The following is an 18,752-nucleotide window of genomic DNA, read 5'->3' as shown; positions in this document are numbered from 1 at the left end:
ACGGCCGAGGCAGGCATCCCAGGGATCCCCTCGCCAGGCTCTGCCGCTGCCATTCCAAACTTCCCCCAGTGCTAGGAGAGGGGCCGTTCTACAGAGATACGCCTGCAACGCATGGGGCAGAGGCCCGCAGCTGCAGGGCTCCTCCGCCCTGAGGCCACCTGGGCGGAACTGGCCGCTCCAGGCTGGGAAATTCCCTGGGGAATGAATTCTGCTTGCTCATCTGCCTCTCTCCCAGCACTGCTGGGCCACATGCTCCTGTGTTGCTCTGGGTGCAAGCCCCCCGACGTGTTGCCCACGTGGCTTTGACGCCACTGCTGCAGCTTCCGCTCCACCATGGCAGCCTGTGGGCCGGTTTGCAGGGGCTGGCTGGCGTGGCAGGCAGGCAGGGCACGCAGCCCTCTCCACTACCTTCAGGAAGCAGCTCTGGAGTCCTGCCCAACATCTTCCCTGTCGGTTGGTTGATGGTAGGGCTGCCTCTCTGCTGCCACCATGGTGCCCTCCTGATGTCACAGATGAAGGGAAGTGTGTGTGCGTGCGTGCGAGTCCAATCCCCCCTGTGTCGTGCAGGTCCCCCCTCCCCTGCAGAGACCCATAGGTCCTTGCCCCACGCTACCACTCACAGCTGGGGGACTTGCTGAGGGAGGGGACCCCTGGAACGGGATGCTGAAGGCACTTGTTCCCTGATTTATTTGCTGTTTTATTTGTATATTTTGTACAGCACCAAGTACGTTGTTGGTGCTATATAAATAAATAAATAAATAAATAAATAAATAAATAAATAAATAATAATGATGATGTCAGAACTGTCCCACCCCAGCCCAAACACGCAAGTGTGCTCCCCATCCTGCCAGGGGTGGAATGAGGCCGCGAGGCCAGAGCTGAGCCCACTGAGGTTCAGCATTTTGCAACTCTGCCTATCTGCAAGGCAGCCACAGTACCATTGCCATCTGCCAGCTGCTGTCCAGCACCAAGAGGGAGCACCACTCCTCTTCCTGGGCCTTGAAGCTCCTCTGCATCGGCCACTTCCTCCTCTTCTGCTTGCTCTTCTTCAGCCCTGAGGCAAAAACAGAGCAGCTGCTAGACCCCAGTGGGCAATAACGGGGGTGGGGGAGGAAGGGGGCCTTGTTCCACCACCGTAACAGCAGCAGCAGCAGCAGAGAGCTGTGCACAGCACCAGGACCTCTGTAGGACCGTGACGAGGCGGCCGGGCCTGAAGCGGGGTGGTGAGGGATCTGTGGGCCGTCAGGGGAAGCCTATGGACACCAGTCGCTGGGGGACATGGTTGGGAGGGTCTGTTGCGCCGTGTGCTGCTTGCGGATTCCTGGTCGCCAGCTGGTCAGCTGCTGTGTGCCCAGAGCGCTGGACGAGATGGACCCTTGGTCTGATCCAGCCTCAGGGCTCTTCTGATGTTCTTAGGGGACGCTGATGGCTGGCCGGCGAGGGGCCAGGAGCAGAAGGACCGGAGGAGGAGGCAAGAGACGGGAAGGGCGGAGCAGGAGGAGGCAAAGGAGAGGGAGGGCTTGTAAAGGAGGCAGCAGGGAGGGGGGCGTGGGAAGCGGCAGAGGGGAGAGCGGAGGCCTCATCCCAGCAAGAGCAGGGCAGGACGGGGGCCTCTGGAGAGGCAGGAGGAGAGGACCAGATTCAGCGAGACGCCACGGCTGGAGCGGAGTAGGGTGGAGGGCTCGAGGAAGGCCCGCAAGGAGGATTTTGCAGAAATACACAAGTGGGTTGGGTGGGCGGGAGGCAACCCGGGCAGGGCAGGGCCAGGATCCTCAGCAGCGGAGAGCTGAGTTGGTTTCAAGGACACCTATTTCTAATAGGCATTCAAATAAAATTTACAGGTGAAGCAGATTAGGCAGACCTTTCAAATTTGCACCATCTTACCCCTGCTTCTCAATTAGGAAATTCTATAATCAAATGCTTCCAAGAGTATTCCGGAAATAAAAATGAGATCCCAATGCCTCATGCAACACAGCTTGGCCTTCTGACCCCTAAGCAGAGTTTGATCATGAGCACCCTTTACTGATAAGAAAGGAATCCAGATCAAGAGGTGCAGATGTTCCATTTATAGTTACGACTTTCACTTAGCAGTGTTAAAGAGGGCCCCATAATACAAGTAGCTACATAATGAGGCCAGGTGGGTCATCAGACAGGTAGCCGAAAACCTTATCCCAGAGCATATCTATCTATCTATCTATCTATCTATCTATCTATCTATCTATCTATCTATCCAGTAGTGTAAGGCTTCTTACTTGAGCTCTACCACACAAAACTTGCTCATTTTTGTTTTAAACTGAAGCTTGAGCAGTGTAGACATGCAGAAAATTTTGATACTTTGAAAAAGTTCAAAGCTTGAGCTTTAATAGTAGTTAACTTTCTCCACACCAAACAGGCAGGGTAGCCACTCTGCCAGTGGGATGATGGACAGCCCTGCTCAGTCAATGAGTGTGGCATTAAGGCGGGCCCTGGGTCCAGCCAAGCAGTTAGGAGATTACGGTCATACTGCCTGGTCTGCAGTTCCCAGGTTCCTCGTTTTTGCCCTTTTTGAAGATAGGGACAATGTTATCCCTCCTCCAGTCATCCGGCACTTTATTTATTTATTTATTTATTTATTTATTTATTACATTTTTATACCGCCCAATAGCCGAAGCTCTCTGGGCGGTTCACAAAAATCAGCCATCTTCCATGACTTCGTAAAGATCATAGGCAGTGGTTCTGAGAGTTCTTTCACTAGCTCCTTCATTACTCTAGGATGTAGTTCATTGGGCCCTGATTAGGTGTTCCTTGACCATTTGTTTATCAATCTCAAACTGCAATCCTGCCCCTTCAGCTTGTACTTCACTTTTTCCAGGCCAGGGTCATAGACCTCCTTTTGGGAAAAGACTGAACCAAAGTAGGAATTGAGCACTCAATTTGCCATCCTCACTGAGTAGCTGAACCACCATTTCTTTCCTGTCTTTTACTATGCATGTATCTGAAGAAAGCTTTTTTGTTGATTTTAGCATCCCTCGCTAATCTCAGCTCATTCTCAGCTTTAGCCTTCCTGATGCCAATCCAACACTTCTGTGCTACCTGTCTGTACTCTTCTTTTGTAGCCTGGCCTTCCTTCCACTTCCTATATGTGTCCTTTTTTGTTTTCATGTCATCTCTAAGCTTTTTGTGGAGCCAAAACTCCCACCCATCGTGGACTCCTTTTCTCATTAGGGTCACTTATAATAGTTATGAGTTTATTAAAATCACATTTCCTAAAATCTAGAGTACGTGTATGGCTACACTAAGCTTTTGTTTCCTTTAAAATCAAGAACTTAAGTATGCTGTGGTCACTTTCCCCCAGAGTTCCCCTAACTGCCACTCTATCCACTTAAGTCCTCCCTATTAGTCAATATCAAGTCAGATAGACAATCCTCTAGTTCCTTCCTCCACTTTCTGTTGGAGAAAATTATCAGCCACGCACATCAGGAATTTCTTGCAGGAGCCACTTTTGGCAGAATTTGTCTTCCAACAGATATCAAGGTAATTGAAGTCCCCCATCACTATACATCAGACTTCTTTGAAACACTGGCAATTTGTTTCTCAAAAGTTTCATCCTCCTGTTCTCCTTGATTGGGTGGTCAGCGGTAGACTGCATCATGTTCTTTTTATTCCTTGCCCCATTAATCTTAATCCAGATGCTCTCAATGGGGCTCCCAGGCTCAGCTGCCTGTATTTCTGTGCAGCGATAGGTATTTTTCAACATATAGTGCAACTCACCTCCCTTTCTATTTTTTCTGTTCTTTTTGAACAAGTTATATTCCTCAATTGCTACATTCCAGTCATGGGTGTCATCCCACCAAGTTTCAGTTATACCTATCAAGTCGTATTTGCCTTCATGTATTTGCCTTCATGTATAAGTTCAAGTTCTGTTTGTTTTCCATACTCTGGGCATTAGTATATAGCCACTGTGCATCAGATTGTGCATCAGTCAAAGGGCTATGTATAGGGAAATAAATCATAGAAACATAAAATAGTAGAGTTGGAAGGGGCCTATAAGACTATCAAATCCAACCCCCCGCTCAGTGCAGGAATCCACCCTAAAGCATCCCTGACTGATGGCTGTCCAGCTGCCTCTTGACTGCCTCTAGTGTGGGAGAGCCCATGACCTCTCTAGGTCATTGGTTCCATTGCCGTACTGCTCTAACAGTCAGGACGTTTTTCTTGATGTCTAGCCAGAATGTGACCAATGCATTGTAAACTGCCCTGGGATAAATATTTTGAAGGGTGGTATATAAATGCCTTAAATGTACAAACTAAACACGTCAAAAACAGTTTTGCTTGTCTTCCCTCCCAAACTGTCCCCTCGCTCTTCATTCTTTGTTACTGTTAATAATGTCACACTTTATCCAGTGGAAGAAGCTCGTAGTCTTGGCTTCATATTTGATTCTTCACTTTCTTTCTCCTCACATATCGAGGCTGTAGCCAAGTCCTGCTGTTTTTTCCAATATAACATTGCTAGGATCCGTCCGGTCTCATCTGAATCTTCTGCTAAGACCCTTGTCCATGCTTTGGTTATCTCCCGTTTGGACTTTTGTCATCTTCTTTTGACTGGTCTTCCTTATGCTCATCTCTCCTCTTTGGTCTCTCTTCGCCATTCTGCAGCCAAGATTATTTTCTTGGCTCGTTGTTTTGACCATGTTTCTCCTTTGTTGAAATCTCTTCATTGGCTTCTGATCCCATATAGAATTCAGTATAAGCTTCTTTTGCTGACATTCAAAGCGTGTCTTGGTCTTGCACCTTCTTATCTTTCCTCTCTCATTTCACTCTACCACCCCCCTCGTACCCTCCGTTCTTCAAATGTTACGTTGCTCTCCTGCCCAAGAGTCTCTATCTCTCTTGCCCGGCTTCGCCCGTTCTCTCTGGCCGCCCCGTTTGCTTGGAATGCTCTTCCAGAGCAACTACGTACTACGAGTTCCATTGTAGATTTTAAAACGCGTTTGAAAACTCATTTGTTTTCCATAGCTTTTGGTATTTTAGCTTGATTTACTGTTCTTATTACTATGATTATTCTCTTATTTCTGTTTTGTGAAACCCTTTCCCCTTCATATGTTTTAATGTGATTTTAGGTTGTAAGCCTCTAGGCAAGGCATCGCTGTTTTATTTGTATATTTTGTACAGCACCAAGTACATTGTTGGTGCTATATAAATACATAAATAATAATAATCCTGTGTAAATGTCTACACTGAAGTAAGTCCCACTGAGTTCCACGGAATGTACTTCCAGGTAAAGCTGTATAGGAGGGCAGCCCCAATCAATCAATCAATCAATCAATCAATCGAGTACTGGGCAATTCCTAGTTACCAGCTGTTCTCTGGGAGTGAGTTTGGCCACAGAGCAGCACCTGCATTTGCCACAGACGCTCTACCCAACCAAGCCCTCTTAGCTGTGCCGTGACACATTGCAGAGCATTTTCATATATTTTGCCTGGACGTTTCTGATCCCCCAAGACCTCCCTATTAGCCATTTTCATTGTCCCTCATGATAATAACAAGTGGCCTGGATTAACCCTGGGACAAGGGGCAGGATGTCAGCGACCTCAGGGCAGACCAGGGTGCCTGCCTGCCCGCCCCTTCCCGCGCTGTGCTGAGCGATCTCCCCTGACAAAGGAGCACAGGCTGCTGAATTCTCGCCTCCTGGGCCTTACCCTTCCGGCGCAACAAGATCTCATAGAGGCAGCTGACTCCTTGCACTGCAAAAGCACTAATGCGCTGCACCGGATCATTGCACAGAGCTATCAGAACAGCAGTCAGGTGGGCCAGCTTGCTGAAGTCCCGAGACAGCTGATGAAAAGAAAGGGAAAGCATTAGCTGAGCCCCACCAGGGGGTGGGTGTTCCAGCCAGCCCCCACCTAAAGAACACAGGAAAAACCATGAGTGGGCAGCAGCGAGCAGGCAATAAAACACTCATCTGATGAGCCCCCAACTCTCTCCTTTGTGGCAATTGGGACACCCAGGGAGCGACTGTCACACGCTGTGGTGCCACCAACACAGGCGACTCTGGAGATGATCAGATCAGCTTGCCAGGCTGTTGGGTGGAGCAGGAGGCGCCCGCAGGTGTCCTGCCAAAGCATCCCAGGTGTGCCAACTTAGAGGAGGAACCGTTTCCCCACCACTGTCCAAAGGAGCCTCCATGAATTCAGCTGAAGCACTGGGCAAGTGTACGTGGGGGTGTCTCGCCAGGAACACCCACGTCCCCAGAGGGCAACTCATTGCCCCAGTCATGAGGAAAGTGCTCTGCTTCTCCACCCTGGCTCTTTGGGGCTCTTTGGGCTACTGGACACACAGCCCAAAGCCGGCAGTCAGGCAGCCGTGCCAGACCCTCAGCATGGCAGCATGTGGGCCATTATCCTTAGGTTACACAGAAAGGAGCCACAATGCTGGTGTTACAGATGCACAACCTCATTTGGGTCTCCTGCTTCTTAAGAGCTCCTAGGCTGGGAAAGTGTCTGTGGCGTTACACCCCACAAGTCAGTTGCCAAATGTATGTCTGCAGTTTGTAAGTCTGTGGTGAGTTTAGAACGTTGGCCTGAGTGGGCAGAGTTAGGATGTCTGGGGAGGGGGAGGAGGGATATATAAGGGAAGGACGGAGGGGATTGCGGGAGACTTTTTAGGTCCTCTTAGAGTCTTTAGTGCTCTCTTTGTTTAGAGTACTTAAGTTCTGGGAAATTGGAGGTTCAGGGTAGAGAGTGGTGTCTCTGGAGTGTGGTGTGCACATAGTTGATGTATATTAATCAATACAGATAATAAAGAAAGCTCAAGAGTGATTGTGTGAGAGAAAGGAAAGCGTGTATGTGAATGAGTGAAAGGATTGGATGAAAGGTTTCAAAAAGGGGTTTAAATGTTTTATTTGAAACAAAGCTTGTGAACTTTTGAAAATAAATTTTGATTGTTTTGTTTTTAACTACCACAAAAATCCCACGTGTCTGTTTGGCATTTATCATCTGAAGTTTACACATTTAGCACCCACTCTGACAATAATTCACCTCAGCACATATAACTCACAGTCTTTTATTTTACATATTGAAATCCTTCTCCATTTAACCCCTTTCTCCACATAGTTTGGAGGAAGGGGTTTTTTATCCCTCGCCTCAGGCGTATCAAGCAGTGGGGCTTGGCTGGAGCAGGGAGTAGCTGCGGCCAGGCTTGGTGTTCAGAGCCTGTGTCGTGGCAGTGTCCTCCACCCCCACCCTGCTTGCCTTCTATGGAGAGGAGCCAGAAAGCCACATATTCCAGCAGTCTGGAGAGAGGCGGACGGGGAGCCTCCGTATTCACACATAACGCTGTTCCGATATCCAGGTGCCCTCCTACCTGGGAGCTCGCGGAGGCTCCTGGCTGGACACGGAATGCCGGGCCTGATCCAGCAGGGCAATTCCTGGGTTCCTTTGGGCAGACCGTGGTTGCAGCCCGGGCGCCGCCTTGAGGAAAAGAGCCCCCGCTCTGGTCATGAGTACACTGGCCTCCCGAGCGCAACGGCTACTCACATCAAAGTGGAAACGCCCAGCTACAAATTTCAAGAGCTTCATTGCTGTCTCCACCGCCCTCTCACGCACATGATCTGATTTTGAGGTCATCCATGGTTCCATGAGCTATCAAACGAAGGGCAGACACAGAGAATGTGTTCCTAACCTTGTCTGGGCCACAGGAAGATCAAGATGAGCTGAAAAACGACCCCCACGTGACTACTGACAGTTGGAAGTCTCCATTGTCTCACTTGTAGGCAGGCTCAGAAGCAGCATCAACAGAAGAGCAGGTTTGGACCAGTGAGGCCAGGGTGGCGAAATTCCTGTCCCAGAGGGTTTCCAGCCAGTGTGGCCGAACAAAGGCAGCCCAGTGGGCCCGTCCGGCATTTCCCCAGCCTCCTTGCCCCTCTAAGGCCAAAGTGGAGGCTCTGGCACCAGCATCCCCCCCCCCCCGTGAGGAGGGTGCAAAGGGCCATGCTGGGCGCCCTGGCCCCCCCGCCTACCTCCATCAGGCGCTGCAGCTCACTTGGGCGTGGGTTCTCCAGCAGCAGGTCTTGCAGCATCTCCTCAAAGCTGCTCATGGTCTGGTGGTAGAGGCCCTGAAGCACAAGGAAGCAGCAGGTGTGAGCCCCACACGTCCTGCTGGGAGGAGGGAAGGGCTGAGCCAGGCAAGGTGGACAAGACGCACCGGGTGCTGCCACAGCCCGGCCCATCCCCTGAATGGGTCTGGGTCGTCTCTGGCCCTGGACTAACCCCCAAAGAGGTCTCCAAGGGGGTGTCTTTACAGCGCTGGGTTGGTGCTGCGCCTCTTTGAAACCCTGCGCCTTCCTTCCCTGGCGTGGCGTCGGGTAATCCCAAAGCTGAGGAGGGAGCACGGGGTTCTGGGCGGCCGCCTGGGGACTGTAGCCGCCCCTGTCCTCTTCCTGGTGGAAGGCGACCAACCACAGGTCACCTTCCACCAGGCACCACCCAGCCACACCTCCGCTGCCACTCCAGAGCAAGGCAGGCCCTTCAAATGCGGAATTTAATTTCTGCACTGATTTTCATCCTGAAACTGTCATCAGAACGGACCACCACAGCAGTGAGTCTCCTGCACTGAGCAGGGGGTTGGACTCGATGGCCTTAGAGGCCCCTTCCAACTCTACTATTCTATGATTCTATGAGCGTTGGTAGGTGTGCAGCAGACAAGGGCTCACTTTGACATCATCCACTGCCGGCTCGTTTCCGTACGTTTGCCCTTCTAGGCTGTCCAGGGGGGGAAGGCCAAACACGCTCACGAAGGAGACGCAGAGCAGCTGGGATTTCTTCTCTGCCTCCAGGAGAGGCTTCAGCTTGCTGATGGAAGAGGAACACACCCGAAGTTTAGTTGCAGCAAGAAGGGATGGAACCCTGTCAGCGCCCAAGGGATTTTGGCCTCATCCTCCGGCTCAGAGGAGCTGTCAGTCGCACAATCTCTCATGAAGGCAAAAGGGCTGCTTTGCCCAGATTCGCTACTGCCAAGGAAGTAAAGGAGGATGGCTGGGGAGGAAATGCAACGCCCCCCAGGCTGCCCCCGCTCCGGGGCAGAGCACAAGAAGGTCCCAGGTCACCTCGCTCAAGCCGGCGTACAAGACCCTATGGCAGGGGTGGGCAACAGGGGGCCGTCCAGCTGTCATTGGGCTTACCTGCCATGCCTCAGGAGCACGCCAGGGCCCTTGGAGCCTTTCTATGCCTTCCACCTTGAACTGGGCCCCCAAAGGACTGGGAGCCATTGCTCTTCTGACATATTTCTACTAAGGGTGACCCTCGAGCCTCGCTGCGAATCTCCCCTCCCCCCCGACATTTGAAATGCTGTTCCTGTCCACTACCTGAGTTCTTTCGCGATGTACATAGCATCCTGACGCACTGTGCTGGCCAGTGTGTGGACAGGTTCTCTTTCAATCAGCACCTGGGAGGTCATTACAGAGACACAGTATGAATGTTGAACAGGCGACACCAACTCCCCTTTAGAGGTATCTAGGGATCTGATGAGAACAGGCAGGTGTTTTCACCAACAACTGAGCTGCAACCGGAAGAGCCTCCCACATGGACGATCTCTCCACCAACAGCCCAGATTCCTCTGATGTGACCCTGGCCTCCCTACTGAGGCCAAGCTCCTTCCCAACACCCCCATCTATTTATCTGCATGCGCTTGTGGGCCAGGTCAAGACCCAAGACAGCAGCCACTGGGTGGCGCATGGGATCTTGCTTTTGCGGCGTTCGCGACTGAAGAGGCTGCTGCTCCTGGCTTTTAGAGATGCTTTGCTTCTGGTGGAGTGCTCTCTCTCTCTCTCTCTCTCTCTCTCTCTCTCTCTCTCTCTCTCTCACACACACACACACACACACACACACACACCCTCCCTCCAATCTAAAATGAGAGTAACAAATTATAGCTGAAAATCTTGGCTTTCATTTTTGTGATTTGTAAATTAATTTAGTCATTAATTAGATTTGTATAATTTCCAACTGGCCAAAGTCCTTGGGACAGTTCACAATCATAAAACCAAACAACAACAACAACAACAACAACAACAACAACTAAATCAACACCCACAAAAAAGCAACAAAATGCTACAATATTAAAATATTTTTTAAGAACGTTGAGGAGTCAACAGTAAAACCAAGAATTAGAGCAACAGATTAATTATAAATAGGAAGAGGAAGGTCTTATCCTGGCACCTAAATGTACACATTGAAGGTGACCGTGGGGTCCCGCTAGGGCGGGGGGCATTCCATAGACAGAGGGCCTAGGAGTGGGCCTACAAACCCCTCCCCAGTGCTGTTCACAGGTCATGACAGCTCAGGGTGGCTTCATTGACCTGCAGGAGCTGTCCACGACATGCCCAGGACCTGAGGGCACCCTTTTTGCACAGGGCCTGCGGGCCCCTGGCGTGTCATGGCTTCCCATGTCGTGTGAACCCAAGCGGCAGGCCTTGAGGGCTCTGGCAAAAGGGCCAGGCACCGGGTACAGCCCTTGCTGGCCAAATGGAGAGGAGGGATGGCTCTAGGGGCCAGAAGAGGCACCAGCCGCTGGGTCCAACCCCTCTATTCGTGCAGCAGGAGGCTCCTTGGGGGCAGCTGGCCAGCAGAGGTGGGGCTCAGGTTCACTAGCAACTATTGTGCTTCCACAGAAAGTGAGCGGAGCATACTTACGATCAGGCATTCCACCAGTGCCGTTTTCTTGTGCAGACGGAGGCCTTGTGCTTTACCTGTTGCAGCAACGGCCTCGAGGAACATCAGCACAGCAATCAAAAAGGTTTTCTTCAGGTTTATGTCCTAAATGCAGTCCGAGGGCAGAAAACAGATCCCCATGAACAAACAAAGCCACATCCTTTCATATGGCTTCATAGGCATAATCTACCCCAAAGGGAGGGCAATGTCGAGGATGATCAGGGGTTTGGAAACAAAGCCCTATGAGGAGAGACTGAAAGAACTGGGCAGGTTTAGCCTGGAGAAGAGAAGGTTGAGGCGAGACATGATAGCACTCTTCAAATACTTGAAAGGTTGTCACACAGAGGAGGGCCAGGATTTCTTCTCAATCATCCCAGAGTGTAGGACACGGAATAACGGGCTCAAGTTACAGGAAGCCAGATTCCAGCTGGACATCAGGAAAAACTTCCTGACCATAAGAGTAGTACAACAGTGGAACCAATGGCCTAGGGAAGTTGTGGGCTCTCCCACACTGGAGGCCTTCAGGAGGCAGCTGGACAACCCTCTGTCAGGGATGCTTTAGGGTGGATTCCTGCATTGAGCAGGGGTTGAACTCGATGGCCTTATAGGACCCCTTCCAACTCTACTATTCTATGATTCTATGATGATTTCTTGTATATGAAGTTCTAGGGCTGCGGCATTTATATTGACCATTCAGACCTTTCATCAGCTACAAAGGTGACTTCTGGGCAGCAGATCTTTTTTAACCCCCCCCCCAAAAAAAAAAACACAATATGGGGGTGTGGAAGGAAAAGCTGGGCCATGAATGGATCCCTCCAAAACCCCTGCAGGCTGACACCACTGGGGCAGGTGGTGGGCAGCCCTGTGCAGTTCCGCCCCTCCTCTCCCTCTGTCCCTCCCTTTTTATGGCCTTCTCAAGCCATGTTACATAATACATCAATGTGGTTTGTTTCTCCCAATGAGCGGGAAAGGATAGCTCCAGGGCCAGCATCCTGGTTCTGGGAAACAGGGGGGCTTTGACGTGCCCTCCCCCGAATGCTCCCCTTTGCCCTCTCTGCCACTGGAACAGTAACTCTGGAGAAGCAGTGACAGCAAATCACTGGGAGAAGGGGCGGCTTCTGCCTGCGGACCTCCCTATTGGCCTGTGACCCCCGGGGCTTGCTCTCAGCAGTGCGCCCCGACACTTCTTTCAAATGGAGGTGGCAAGGGCCCCAGAGAGAGAGAGAAAGAGAGAGAGAGAGAGAGGGGGGGGGGAGAGAGAGAGATGCCCCCGCTGCTCACACCGGGGAGAGGACGCCTCTCATGAAGTGCTGCCTGGGGTGGCACACACAAGTTCTCGCCTCTTGCTTCAGCATTGATTTAATGACACCCACACAAAAACTGTTGGCTGAGAACCCTAAAAGCCCCGTAGAAGGAAGAGGGAACCAGAAAACGCCAGCTTAGCACCCTCACAACACACCCACACCCACACCCACGTTCATTTAAATGCTTTGGAGTCTGGAGCAAGCAGTGAGGGGCCACAATTGCGGCTGACACCTAATTGACTCATGGTGGTGAGCATCCCTGCAGACTGGAAGGAGCTGGAAGGAGGCTGCCAGCCCACGCTGGTGCCCAGGCAACCGAGGGCCAGTGGAAGTCATCTCTGGCACAGCAGCTGCTGCACGCTGAGCCGTTTCTCTCCTGCTCCAGACTGAACTGGCTAGCAAAACCCCCACAAACTTCCCCAGCAGCCCATTTCAGCTCCAAGGAGGAGGGCGACAAGAGACAGTTGGTGCGCGAGGCAGACCCGCCCCCGCCCCCGCCTGACCACCCCGTGCAAAGGCAAACGTCTTCACCGTACCAAGGGGGCGATGGCGAAGTGCTCCATCATTTTGGTCAGGAGGAGTTCGACCCGAGGGAGCAGCTCCTCCTTCATGCCCAGGGCCACACGTCCGTAGCACAGCAGCAGCGTGGTCGACTTGCAGTGCTGGAGGGGAAGGGCAGAGCACAGCGTCGCCTCCTCAGAGCCTGCCCAGAGTCACAGGAGGGCCCATGCGCGTGGAGGGCGGGGGGGCAAGCCAGGGTAAAAGGCATTCGAAGCTGCCTGAAAAGCCCTTTGGGAGTCACCCCAGAGGACTGCCAGGCTCAGGCAGAAGAGGGGAGTCCCCCCCCCGCCCCCCTGCCCCAAAGACACGCCGGCGCAAGGCCCAGGCCACCAAGTGTGGAATCCCCACACTCCGCTCCCTCAGTCTTCATGAGGCGTCCACACACCATCCTCACGGAATCGGGGAGGGGAGGGCAGCAGAGCCCCACCCCACCCCCCAGTGCGGCAGGCCTGAGCCTTCCTTCACTTTGCCCAAGGCGGGGGCCTTTGGACGCCCCAGCCCCACACCGCTTTCCTTCTCTGCCGTTCCCTTCAGGCCCTTTTCAGCAGCATACTGCTGGGGTGGTGTTGTTGTTATTATTATTATTATTATTATTATTATTATTATTATTATTATTATTAGAGAACAAATTACTTGGTACTAATGGGCGCAATATACACATTAATAGTCCTTTGCACTTTTCCTCCACAGTGAAATTATGGAAATGAAACATCAGATAAGGAGAGGTCATTTTGAACAATGATGGTGTGGGGGAAGAAAATAACTTCCTGAAAGAAAGGACTTTCAACTTCAGCAAAATGTTGGTTCTGATGAAACGTTTTAAAAAAGGGGGGAAAGGCAAGCCCAGGATCGCCCCCACACCTGCTGACACACACAAATAATGAATTGCATTTCTGAAATGATACCTGGCTGGCTTGTGACCCATTCTTGTTGAAGTTCTCCAGTGCCTTTAAAACCTCATCGGGGTGGCGGGATGCAGCCAAGCCCACAGCGGAAGCGATGCCCTGGGAGGGAGCAGCAAGTGGAAATGGCACGATGGCAGCAGCCGTCCAGCTCTCTGCCCACGAGGCCGAGTCGCTGCGGTGGGCCCACCCTGTGCCTGGGCAGGGATATCCTCGCCCTTGGGGTTCACAGAGCCTCTTCCTTGGGCAGAACCATGTCTCTCACGGATATGCCAGGAGCACTCAAGGCACTGCAGTGAACACAGCACTCTGGAGCAGCAAAGGGCTGTCCGCTGCCCCGATGCACCAAAAGTCTCTGTTAAACCCATGGTCCTTTGAGGACATAATTCTCAGGCAAGTCCCTTAAAGGCCACAAAGAGCCTCGGAGCCCCTCCTAGACTAAGATGTGTATCCTGGCGCCAGCATTCCTGGACCAGAGGGCCGCCTCGGTCTCAGCCAGGTGCTTGGTGGGCAAAAGGGCCTGAGTGCCAGAGGCCTCCCTGTCCCCATCCGTGCGCACGTAGGCCTGGCCACTGCGCTGACCGCTCTGCACATCGAACCATGGTGCTCTGGCCCACAGAAGGTTCTGGCATGAGGGCACGGGGCGGCCTTTTAGGCACCACAGCACTTTGCTGTAAGCAAACCAAGGGACCCTCTGGAAGCTGTTTCTTAAGGACGCTTCAGACACACTTTTCCTGAACTCCAGGCACGCCCCACGCTCCCCTCTTCCCTCCTTCCGCCCCACATCCCTACAGCCCTTTCTCTTGTGAGCTCCAATGGCCGGGGGTGGGGTGGGGTGGGGTGGGGGCTTTAAGCAGCTTCAGGGTGGCGGAAGAGGAGGGAATGCTTTCACTTGCCCTCTCGGCTGTTCAGCGTTTGCTAACTTATTCAAATCCCTATGAGTGTCTCGACCTTAAGCAACCTCCCCCACCCCAACACAGAAACCCATATCCTTGCCGTGGGTTTTTGTTTGGGGTTCTTTGTGCTATTAGGATGGGACCTTTATAGGGCAGACAGTGGTTTGAATCGAGGGAGCGCCTCCCTCCCTGGCATGTGTGTGTGTGGGTTGTGTGGGTGTCTTGTTTTCATCACTGAACTCGTGCCATTTCCTCACAGACCCCAGCAAAGCCAGGACTTGCATCTGAGTAGATATGAGAGTGCTGTTAATCTGCAACCCTTGGCAGACTTACTTGGGAGTAAACCCCACTGGACTGAAAGGGGTGCTCTTGGTGGGGTGGGGGGATCAGAGCTGCCTCCCTTTATTGCAGGGGGGCATTTTACCCTCTTCTCCCTCCAATTGCAAACATAGAAAGGCCGTCTTTGACAAGTTCATAGCACAACACCGGCTTTACACACTGTCGATTTCACACCGTTAAGGTGTTTATTCCAGTTTATGTCCGATCTTTTTGAAAACGGGATAAGGGTGAAATGGCGGGAGACATCCTGGCTGGTGTTAATGTTATGTAATCGACCCACAAACTCCCATGAATGTACTTGCCCGTACCCTAAGGTCATCCTCAGGGGTCCTTCTCCATGAGCCTCTGCCAACGGAAGTGAGACAGGTGGATACCAGGAGAAGGGCCTTCTCTGCTGTGGCACCCCGGCTATGGAATGAGCTCCCTAAGGAGGTTCACCTGGCACCTACACTATACTCTTTTGGACACCAGGTGAAGACCTTTTCATTCTCTCAGCATTTTAACAGGCTATAAATTTAATTTTAATTTTGCTGTTTTAAATTTGTGTGATAAATTTGTATTTCTGCACTGCTGCTGATTTTATCTTGGCTGTGGTTTTATATTGTATTTTATATCATGTTTTTATTCTGTTTGTTTTATACTTTGAATGGTTTTAATATGTGTGAACCTACCAGGAAGCTTCGGCTATTGGGTGGTATAGAAATGCAATCAATCAATAAATGGCCAGCCACAAGCGTGCTAAAAATCGCTCTTTTAGAGATGCCTTATATTATCAAGCACCTGCTTACCCATAAAGAACATTTCATAGAATCATAGAATAGCAGAGTCGGAAGGGCCCCACAAGGCCATCGAGTCCCACCCCCTGCTCAAGGCAGGAATCCACCCGAAAGCATCCCTGACAGATGGTGGTCCAGCTGCCTCCTGAAGGCCTCCAGTGTGGGAGAGCCCATATCCATGTTCAAGACACATGGATGGATTCACTTGGCCTGCCAATGAAAGGTTTTCCAATGAGAGTTTAGGCCACAGAACTTCTTGTAAGCCACTGACAAAGATGGGAGTCGACACACATTTGGCCTATTTGTAGTTTTTAGAGATTTTATATTATGGTTCTATTTATTTTATTAATATACAGATAAAAACTTAAGTACATAAAACCTATATGCCGTAATGCTAAATACTGTAGTAATGTAAGACACAAATGACAATTACTACAGTATTTTATCTGTATATTGTGTCACAATATATCCCCGTTACAATGTTTTTAACATTTGCACTTTTTAATATTATGCCATTTTAATTCTTTATATTTATGTCCCTTGACTCAGTATTTTATTAACCTACTCAGAACTAGGGCAAGAAAAGAGTGGAGGGGCTTTAGCCTTTCCTTGCAGCCATGGAAGGGCTACCAGGATGCGAGGAAGGCAACCAGGATGATCAGGGGTCTGGAAACAAAGCCCTATGAAGAGAGACTGAAACAACTGGGCCTGTTTATTTATTTATTTATTACATTTCTATACCGCCCAATAGCTGGAGCTCTCTGGGCGGTTCACAAAAATGTTTAGCCTGGAGAAGAGAAGACTGAGGGGAGACATGATAGAACTCTTCAAATACTTGAGCAGTTGTCACACAGAGGAGGGCCAGGATCTCTTCTCGATCCCCCCAGAGTGCAGGGCACGGAATCACGGGCTCAAATTACAGGAAGCCAGATTCCAGCTGGAGATCAGGAAAAACTTCCTGAGTGTTAGAGCAGTACGACAATGGAGCCAGTGACCTAGGGAGGTGGTGGGCTCTTCCACACTAGAGGCCTTCCAGAGGCAGCTGGACAACCCTCTGTCAGGGGTGCTTCAGGGTGGATTCCTGCACTGAGTGGGGGATTGGACTCGATGGCCTTGTAGGCCCCTTCCAACTCTTACTATTCTATGATTCTATGAGGGGGAATAAGCCAGTTCTTGCTAATGGCCTGGTCAGAAACTCGCCAGGAGCTCTTGCACTTCCTCCCACCAAGGAGTTGGAGCAAACTGGGAAATGGTGGAATATCTTCAGGCTCCTTCTTACCGGTTTCCCCCCACCTCACCCCACCCATGGCCATTGTGGTTCATGGCTTTTCCGGCATGCTTTACACGCTGTCATTGCCATGCAGCTGCTGTCTCACTCCTCCTCCCCCTTTTCCTGGTATTATTTGGGAATGAGGAAAATGCGGTATTCTTGTGGTCACGCAATGAAACTGCCATCGCCTCCCTGTGTTATTCCTGCCATCGCGCTACGTCCCACTTCGTGTAGGCGGGTGTTGAGCGGTGCGGTGTTGACATTGCTAGGGACGAGGATCGGGTGGGAGTGTTTCCTCCTTTGACCTATTGCCCCGTCTCCTTTTTGCTCTTGGGAGGTGCATCTTACTGGTGTTTCACTAGTACATGGTGGAGCCCAGCTGTGCTCAGCTCCATGTCTCAGGGATGCCTAAGCAGATGGGCAGTGGGGCCAGGGTTGCGGGGGCGGGGGGGGAGAGCAGTGGTGGTGGCTGCAGCGGCCCCTTCATGATGCAGGCAAAACATGAACACCTGCTCCCCCTTCCCATTCAATCCGGTGTATTCTCAAGTGAGAAAAGTGCTACTGCTGGTTTTTACCAGGAGCAATACTGACTTGTGCACATGGGGGGGGGGGGGGAGGGATGAAGGGGTGGGGTTAAGTGCGGAATCCCCTCTCGTATCTAAGAGATCAGCCTGGCTGTTTTCTTTCCAGGCAATGGCTGAACTGTCCGGTACTCCCTGGAAGTCCGTCGCTCGATCCTCCCAGGGCACCCTCAGCCCCCAAACACTTGGAAGGTGGGGCTTCCCACGCTTTCTGATCCAAGACCATTGATGCAGAGGGGACGGTTTAATCCTGCCCCTGGTGAGCTGAGAGAGGTAAGCGATTGGGGAGCGGGGAAGATAAATAAATTTGTCAGGAGTCTGGAGAGTAGGCGTGTGTCCAAAAGCCTCTTGTCCTCCAGCCCCTTTCTGTCCGCTCTGGGACCCGGCCCTTGGGGGCACACAGATGGGACAGATCATTCCCTTGTGAAATTTGGTTTGCCGGCAGCAGATCCTCCCTGCAGGGGTGGGGGACCCATTAAGACGGTCTGCCCCCAGAGACTGATGGAATCTGAAGGGTTCCTGAATGCTCTGGGGGATTTTCCAGCTGATAGGGCTGGCAATTCGGCCGAGGCCTTGGTCTCACGATGGAATGGTGAGATGGGACAGGCCAACGATGCAATCGCTCCCAAGCACCCACTCCTGTGCTGTGGAGCCCGTAATTCCCCTGGGTTTACAGAAGATCTACGGGCAATGGAACAGGCTGGACGACAGCTAGAGTGCAGGTGGCGTAGGTCTCGGAGGGAGTACGACAGAAGATCAGCAAAGACTCTCCGTTGTTGTGCCTATTACGCGGCAGTGAGGAGGGCAAAAGAATCTTACTCTGCCTTCTCAATCTGATCCTCAAAATGCCACCCAGCAGAATTATTCCAGGTGGTGAAGAGCCTGTTGGGAGGAGGCTGGGGCTCTGGGAAACCAGGATTGGGAACCCTTGGGAACCTGCTGTAATAAATTTGCTAGGCACTTCGAGGAGAAAATTGCTCGTGCTCACTCAGAAGTTGATGCCACAGTTATCGCAGAGCCTGGGGAGGTGTACAGTGCCCCGTTTAATCATGTTTTTTTGGATCAGTTCCATTTGTTGACAAGACACTTGAATCAGTCCGTCCCACCCCATGTAAGCTTGACCCTTGCCCATCCTGGCTAATTCTATCTAGCAGAGGTGGATTGGTTGGGTAGGTCCAGGGGGTGGTAAATGCCTCCCTCTGTCAGGGAGTGGTGCCTGCTGCCTTGAAAGAGGCTGCAGTGCGCCCTCTCCTGAAGAGGCCCTCCCAGAGGTATGTGAGAACTACCGCCCCATCGCTAATATCCCCTTTTTGGGCAAGGTGCTTGAGCAGGTGGCGGCCGGGCAACTTCAGACGTTCTTGGAAGAAACAGATTATCTGGACCCTTCTCAGTCTGGTTTCAGGCCAGGGCACGGCACTGAAACAGCCTTGGAGGCTCTGAC

The 18,752-nt window shown here is 51.6% G+C and overlaps 1 protein-coding gene across 1 annotated transcript in view; it reads right to left on the bottom strand.

Annotated features, from left to right (window-relative positions):
• LOC134410257 (maestro heat-like repeat family member 5) overlaps positions 1-18,752 on the bottom strand; it is a 90,506-nt gene that overhangs the window by 22,359 nt on the left and 49,395 nt on the right. Inside the window, exons 11-19 of the mRNA XM_063143428.1 lie at positions 13,453-13,551; positions 12,523-12,648; positions 10,665-10,787; positions 9,341-9,420; positions 8,690-8,828; positions 7,997-8,092; positions 7,515-7,619; positions 5,679-5,814; positions 939-1,054 (exon numbers count right to left, since the gene is read on the bottom strand). Coding sequence (XP_062999498.1) covers positions 939-1,054; positions 5,679-5,814; positions 7,515-7,619; positions 7,997-8,092; positions 8,690-8,828; positions 9,341-9,420; positions 10,665-10,787; positions 12,523-12,648; positions 13,453-13,551 — 1,020 coding nt within the window. The remainder of the gene's footprint in view (positions 1-938; positions 1,055-5,678; positions 5,815-7,514; positions 7,620-7,996; positions 8,093-8,689; positions 8,829-9,340; positions 9,421-10,664; positions 10,788-12,522; positions 12,649-13,452; positions 13,552-18,752) is intronic.

Source organism: Elgaria multicarinata, chromosome 17 (assembly GCF_023053635.1).
Source record: "Elgaria multicarinata webbii isolate HBS135686 ecotype San Diego chromosome 17, rElgMul1.1.pri, whole genome shotgun sequence".
Classification (NCBI taxonomy): domain Eukaryota; kingdom Metazoa; phylum Chordata; class Lepidosauria; order Squamata; family Anguidae; genus Elgaria; species Elgaria multicarinata.
This window is presented reverse-complemented; position numbering and strand designations above follow the sequence as displayed.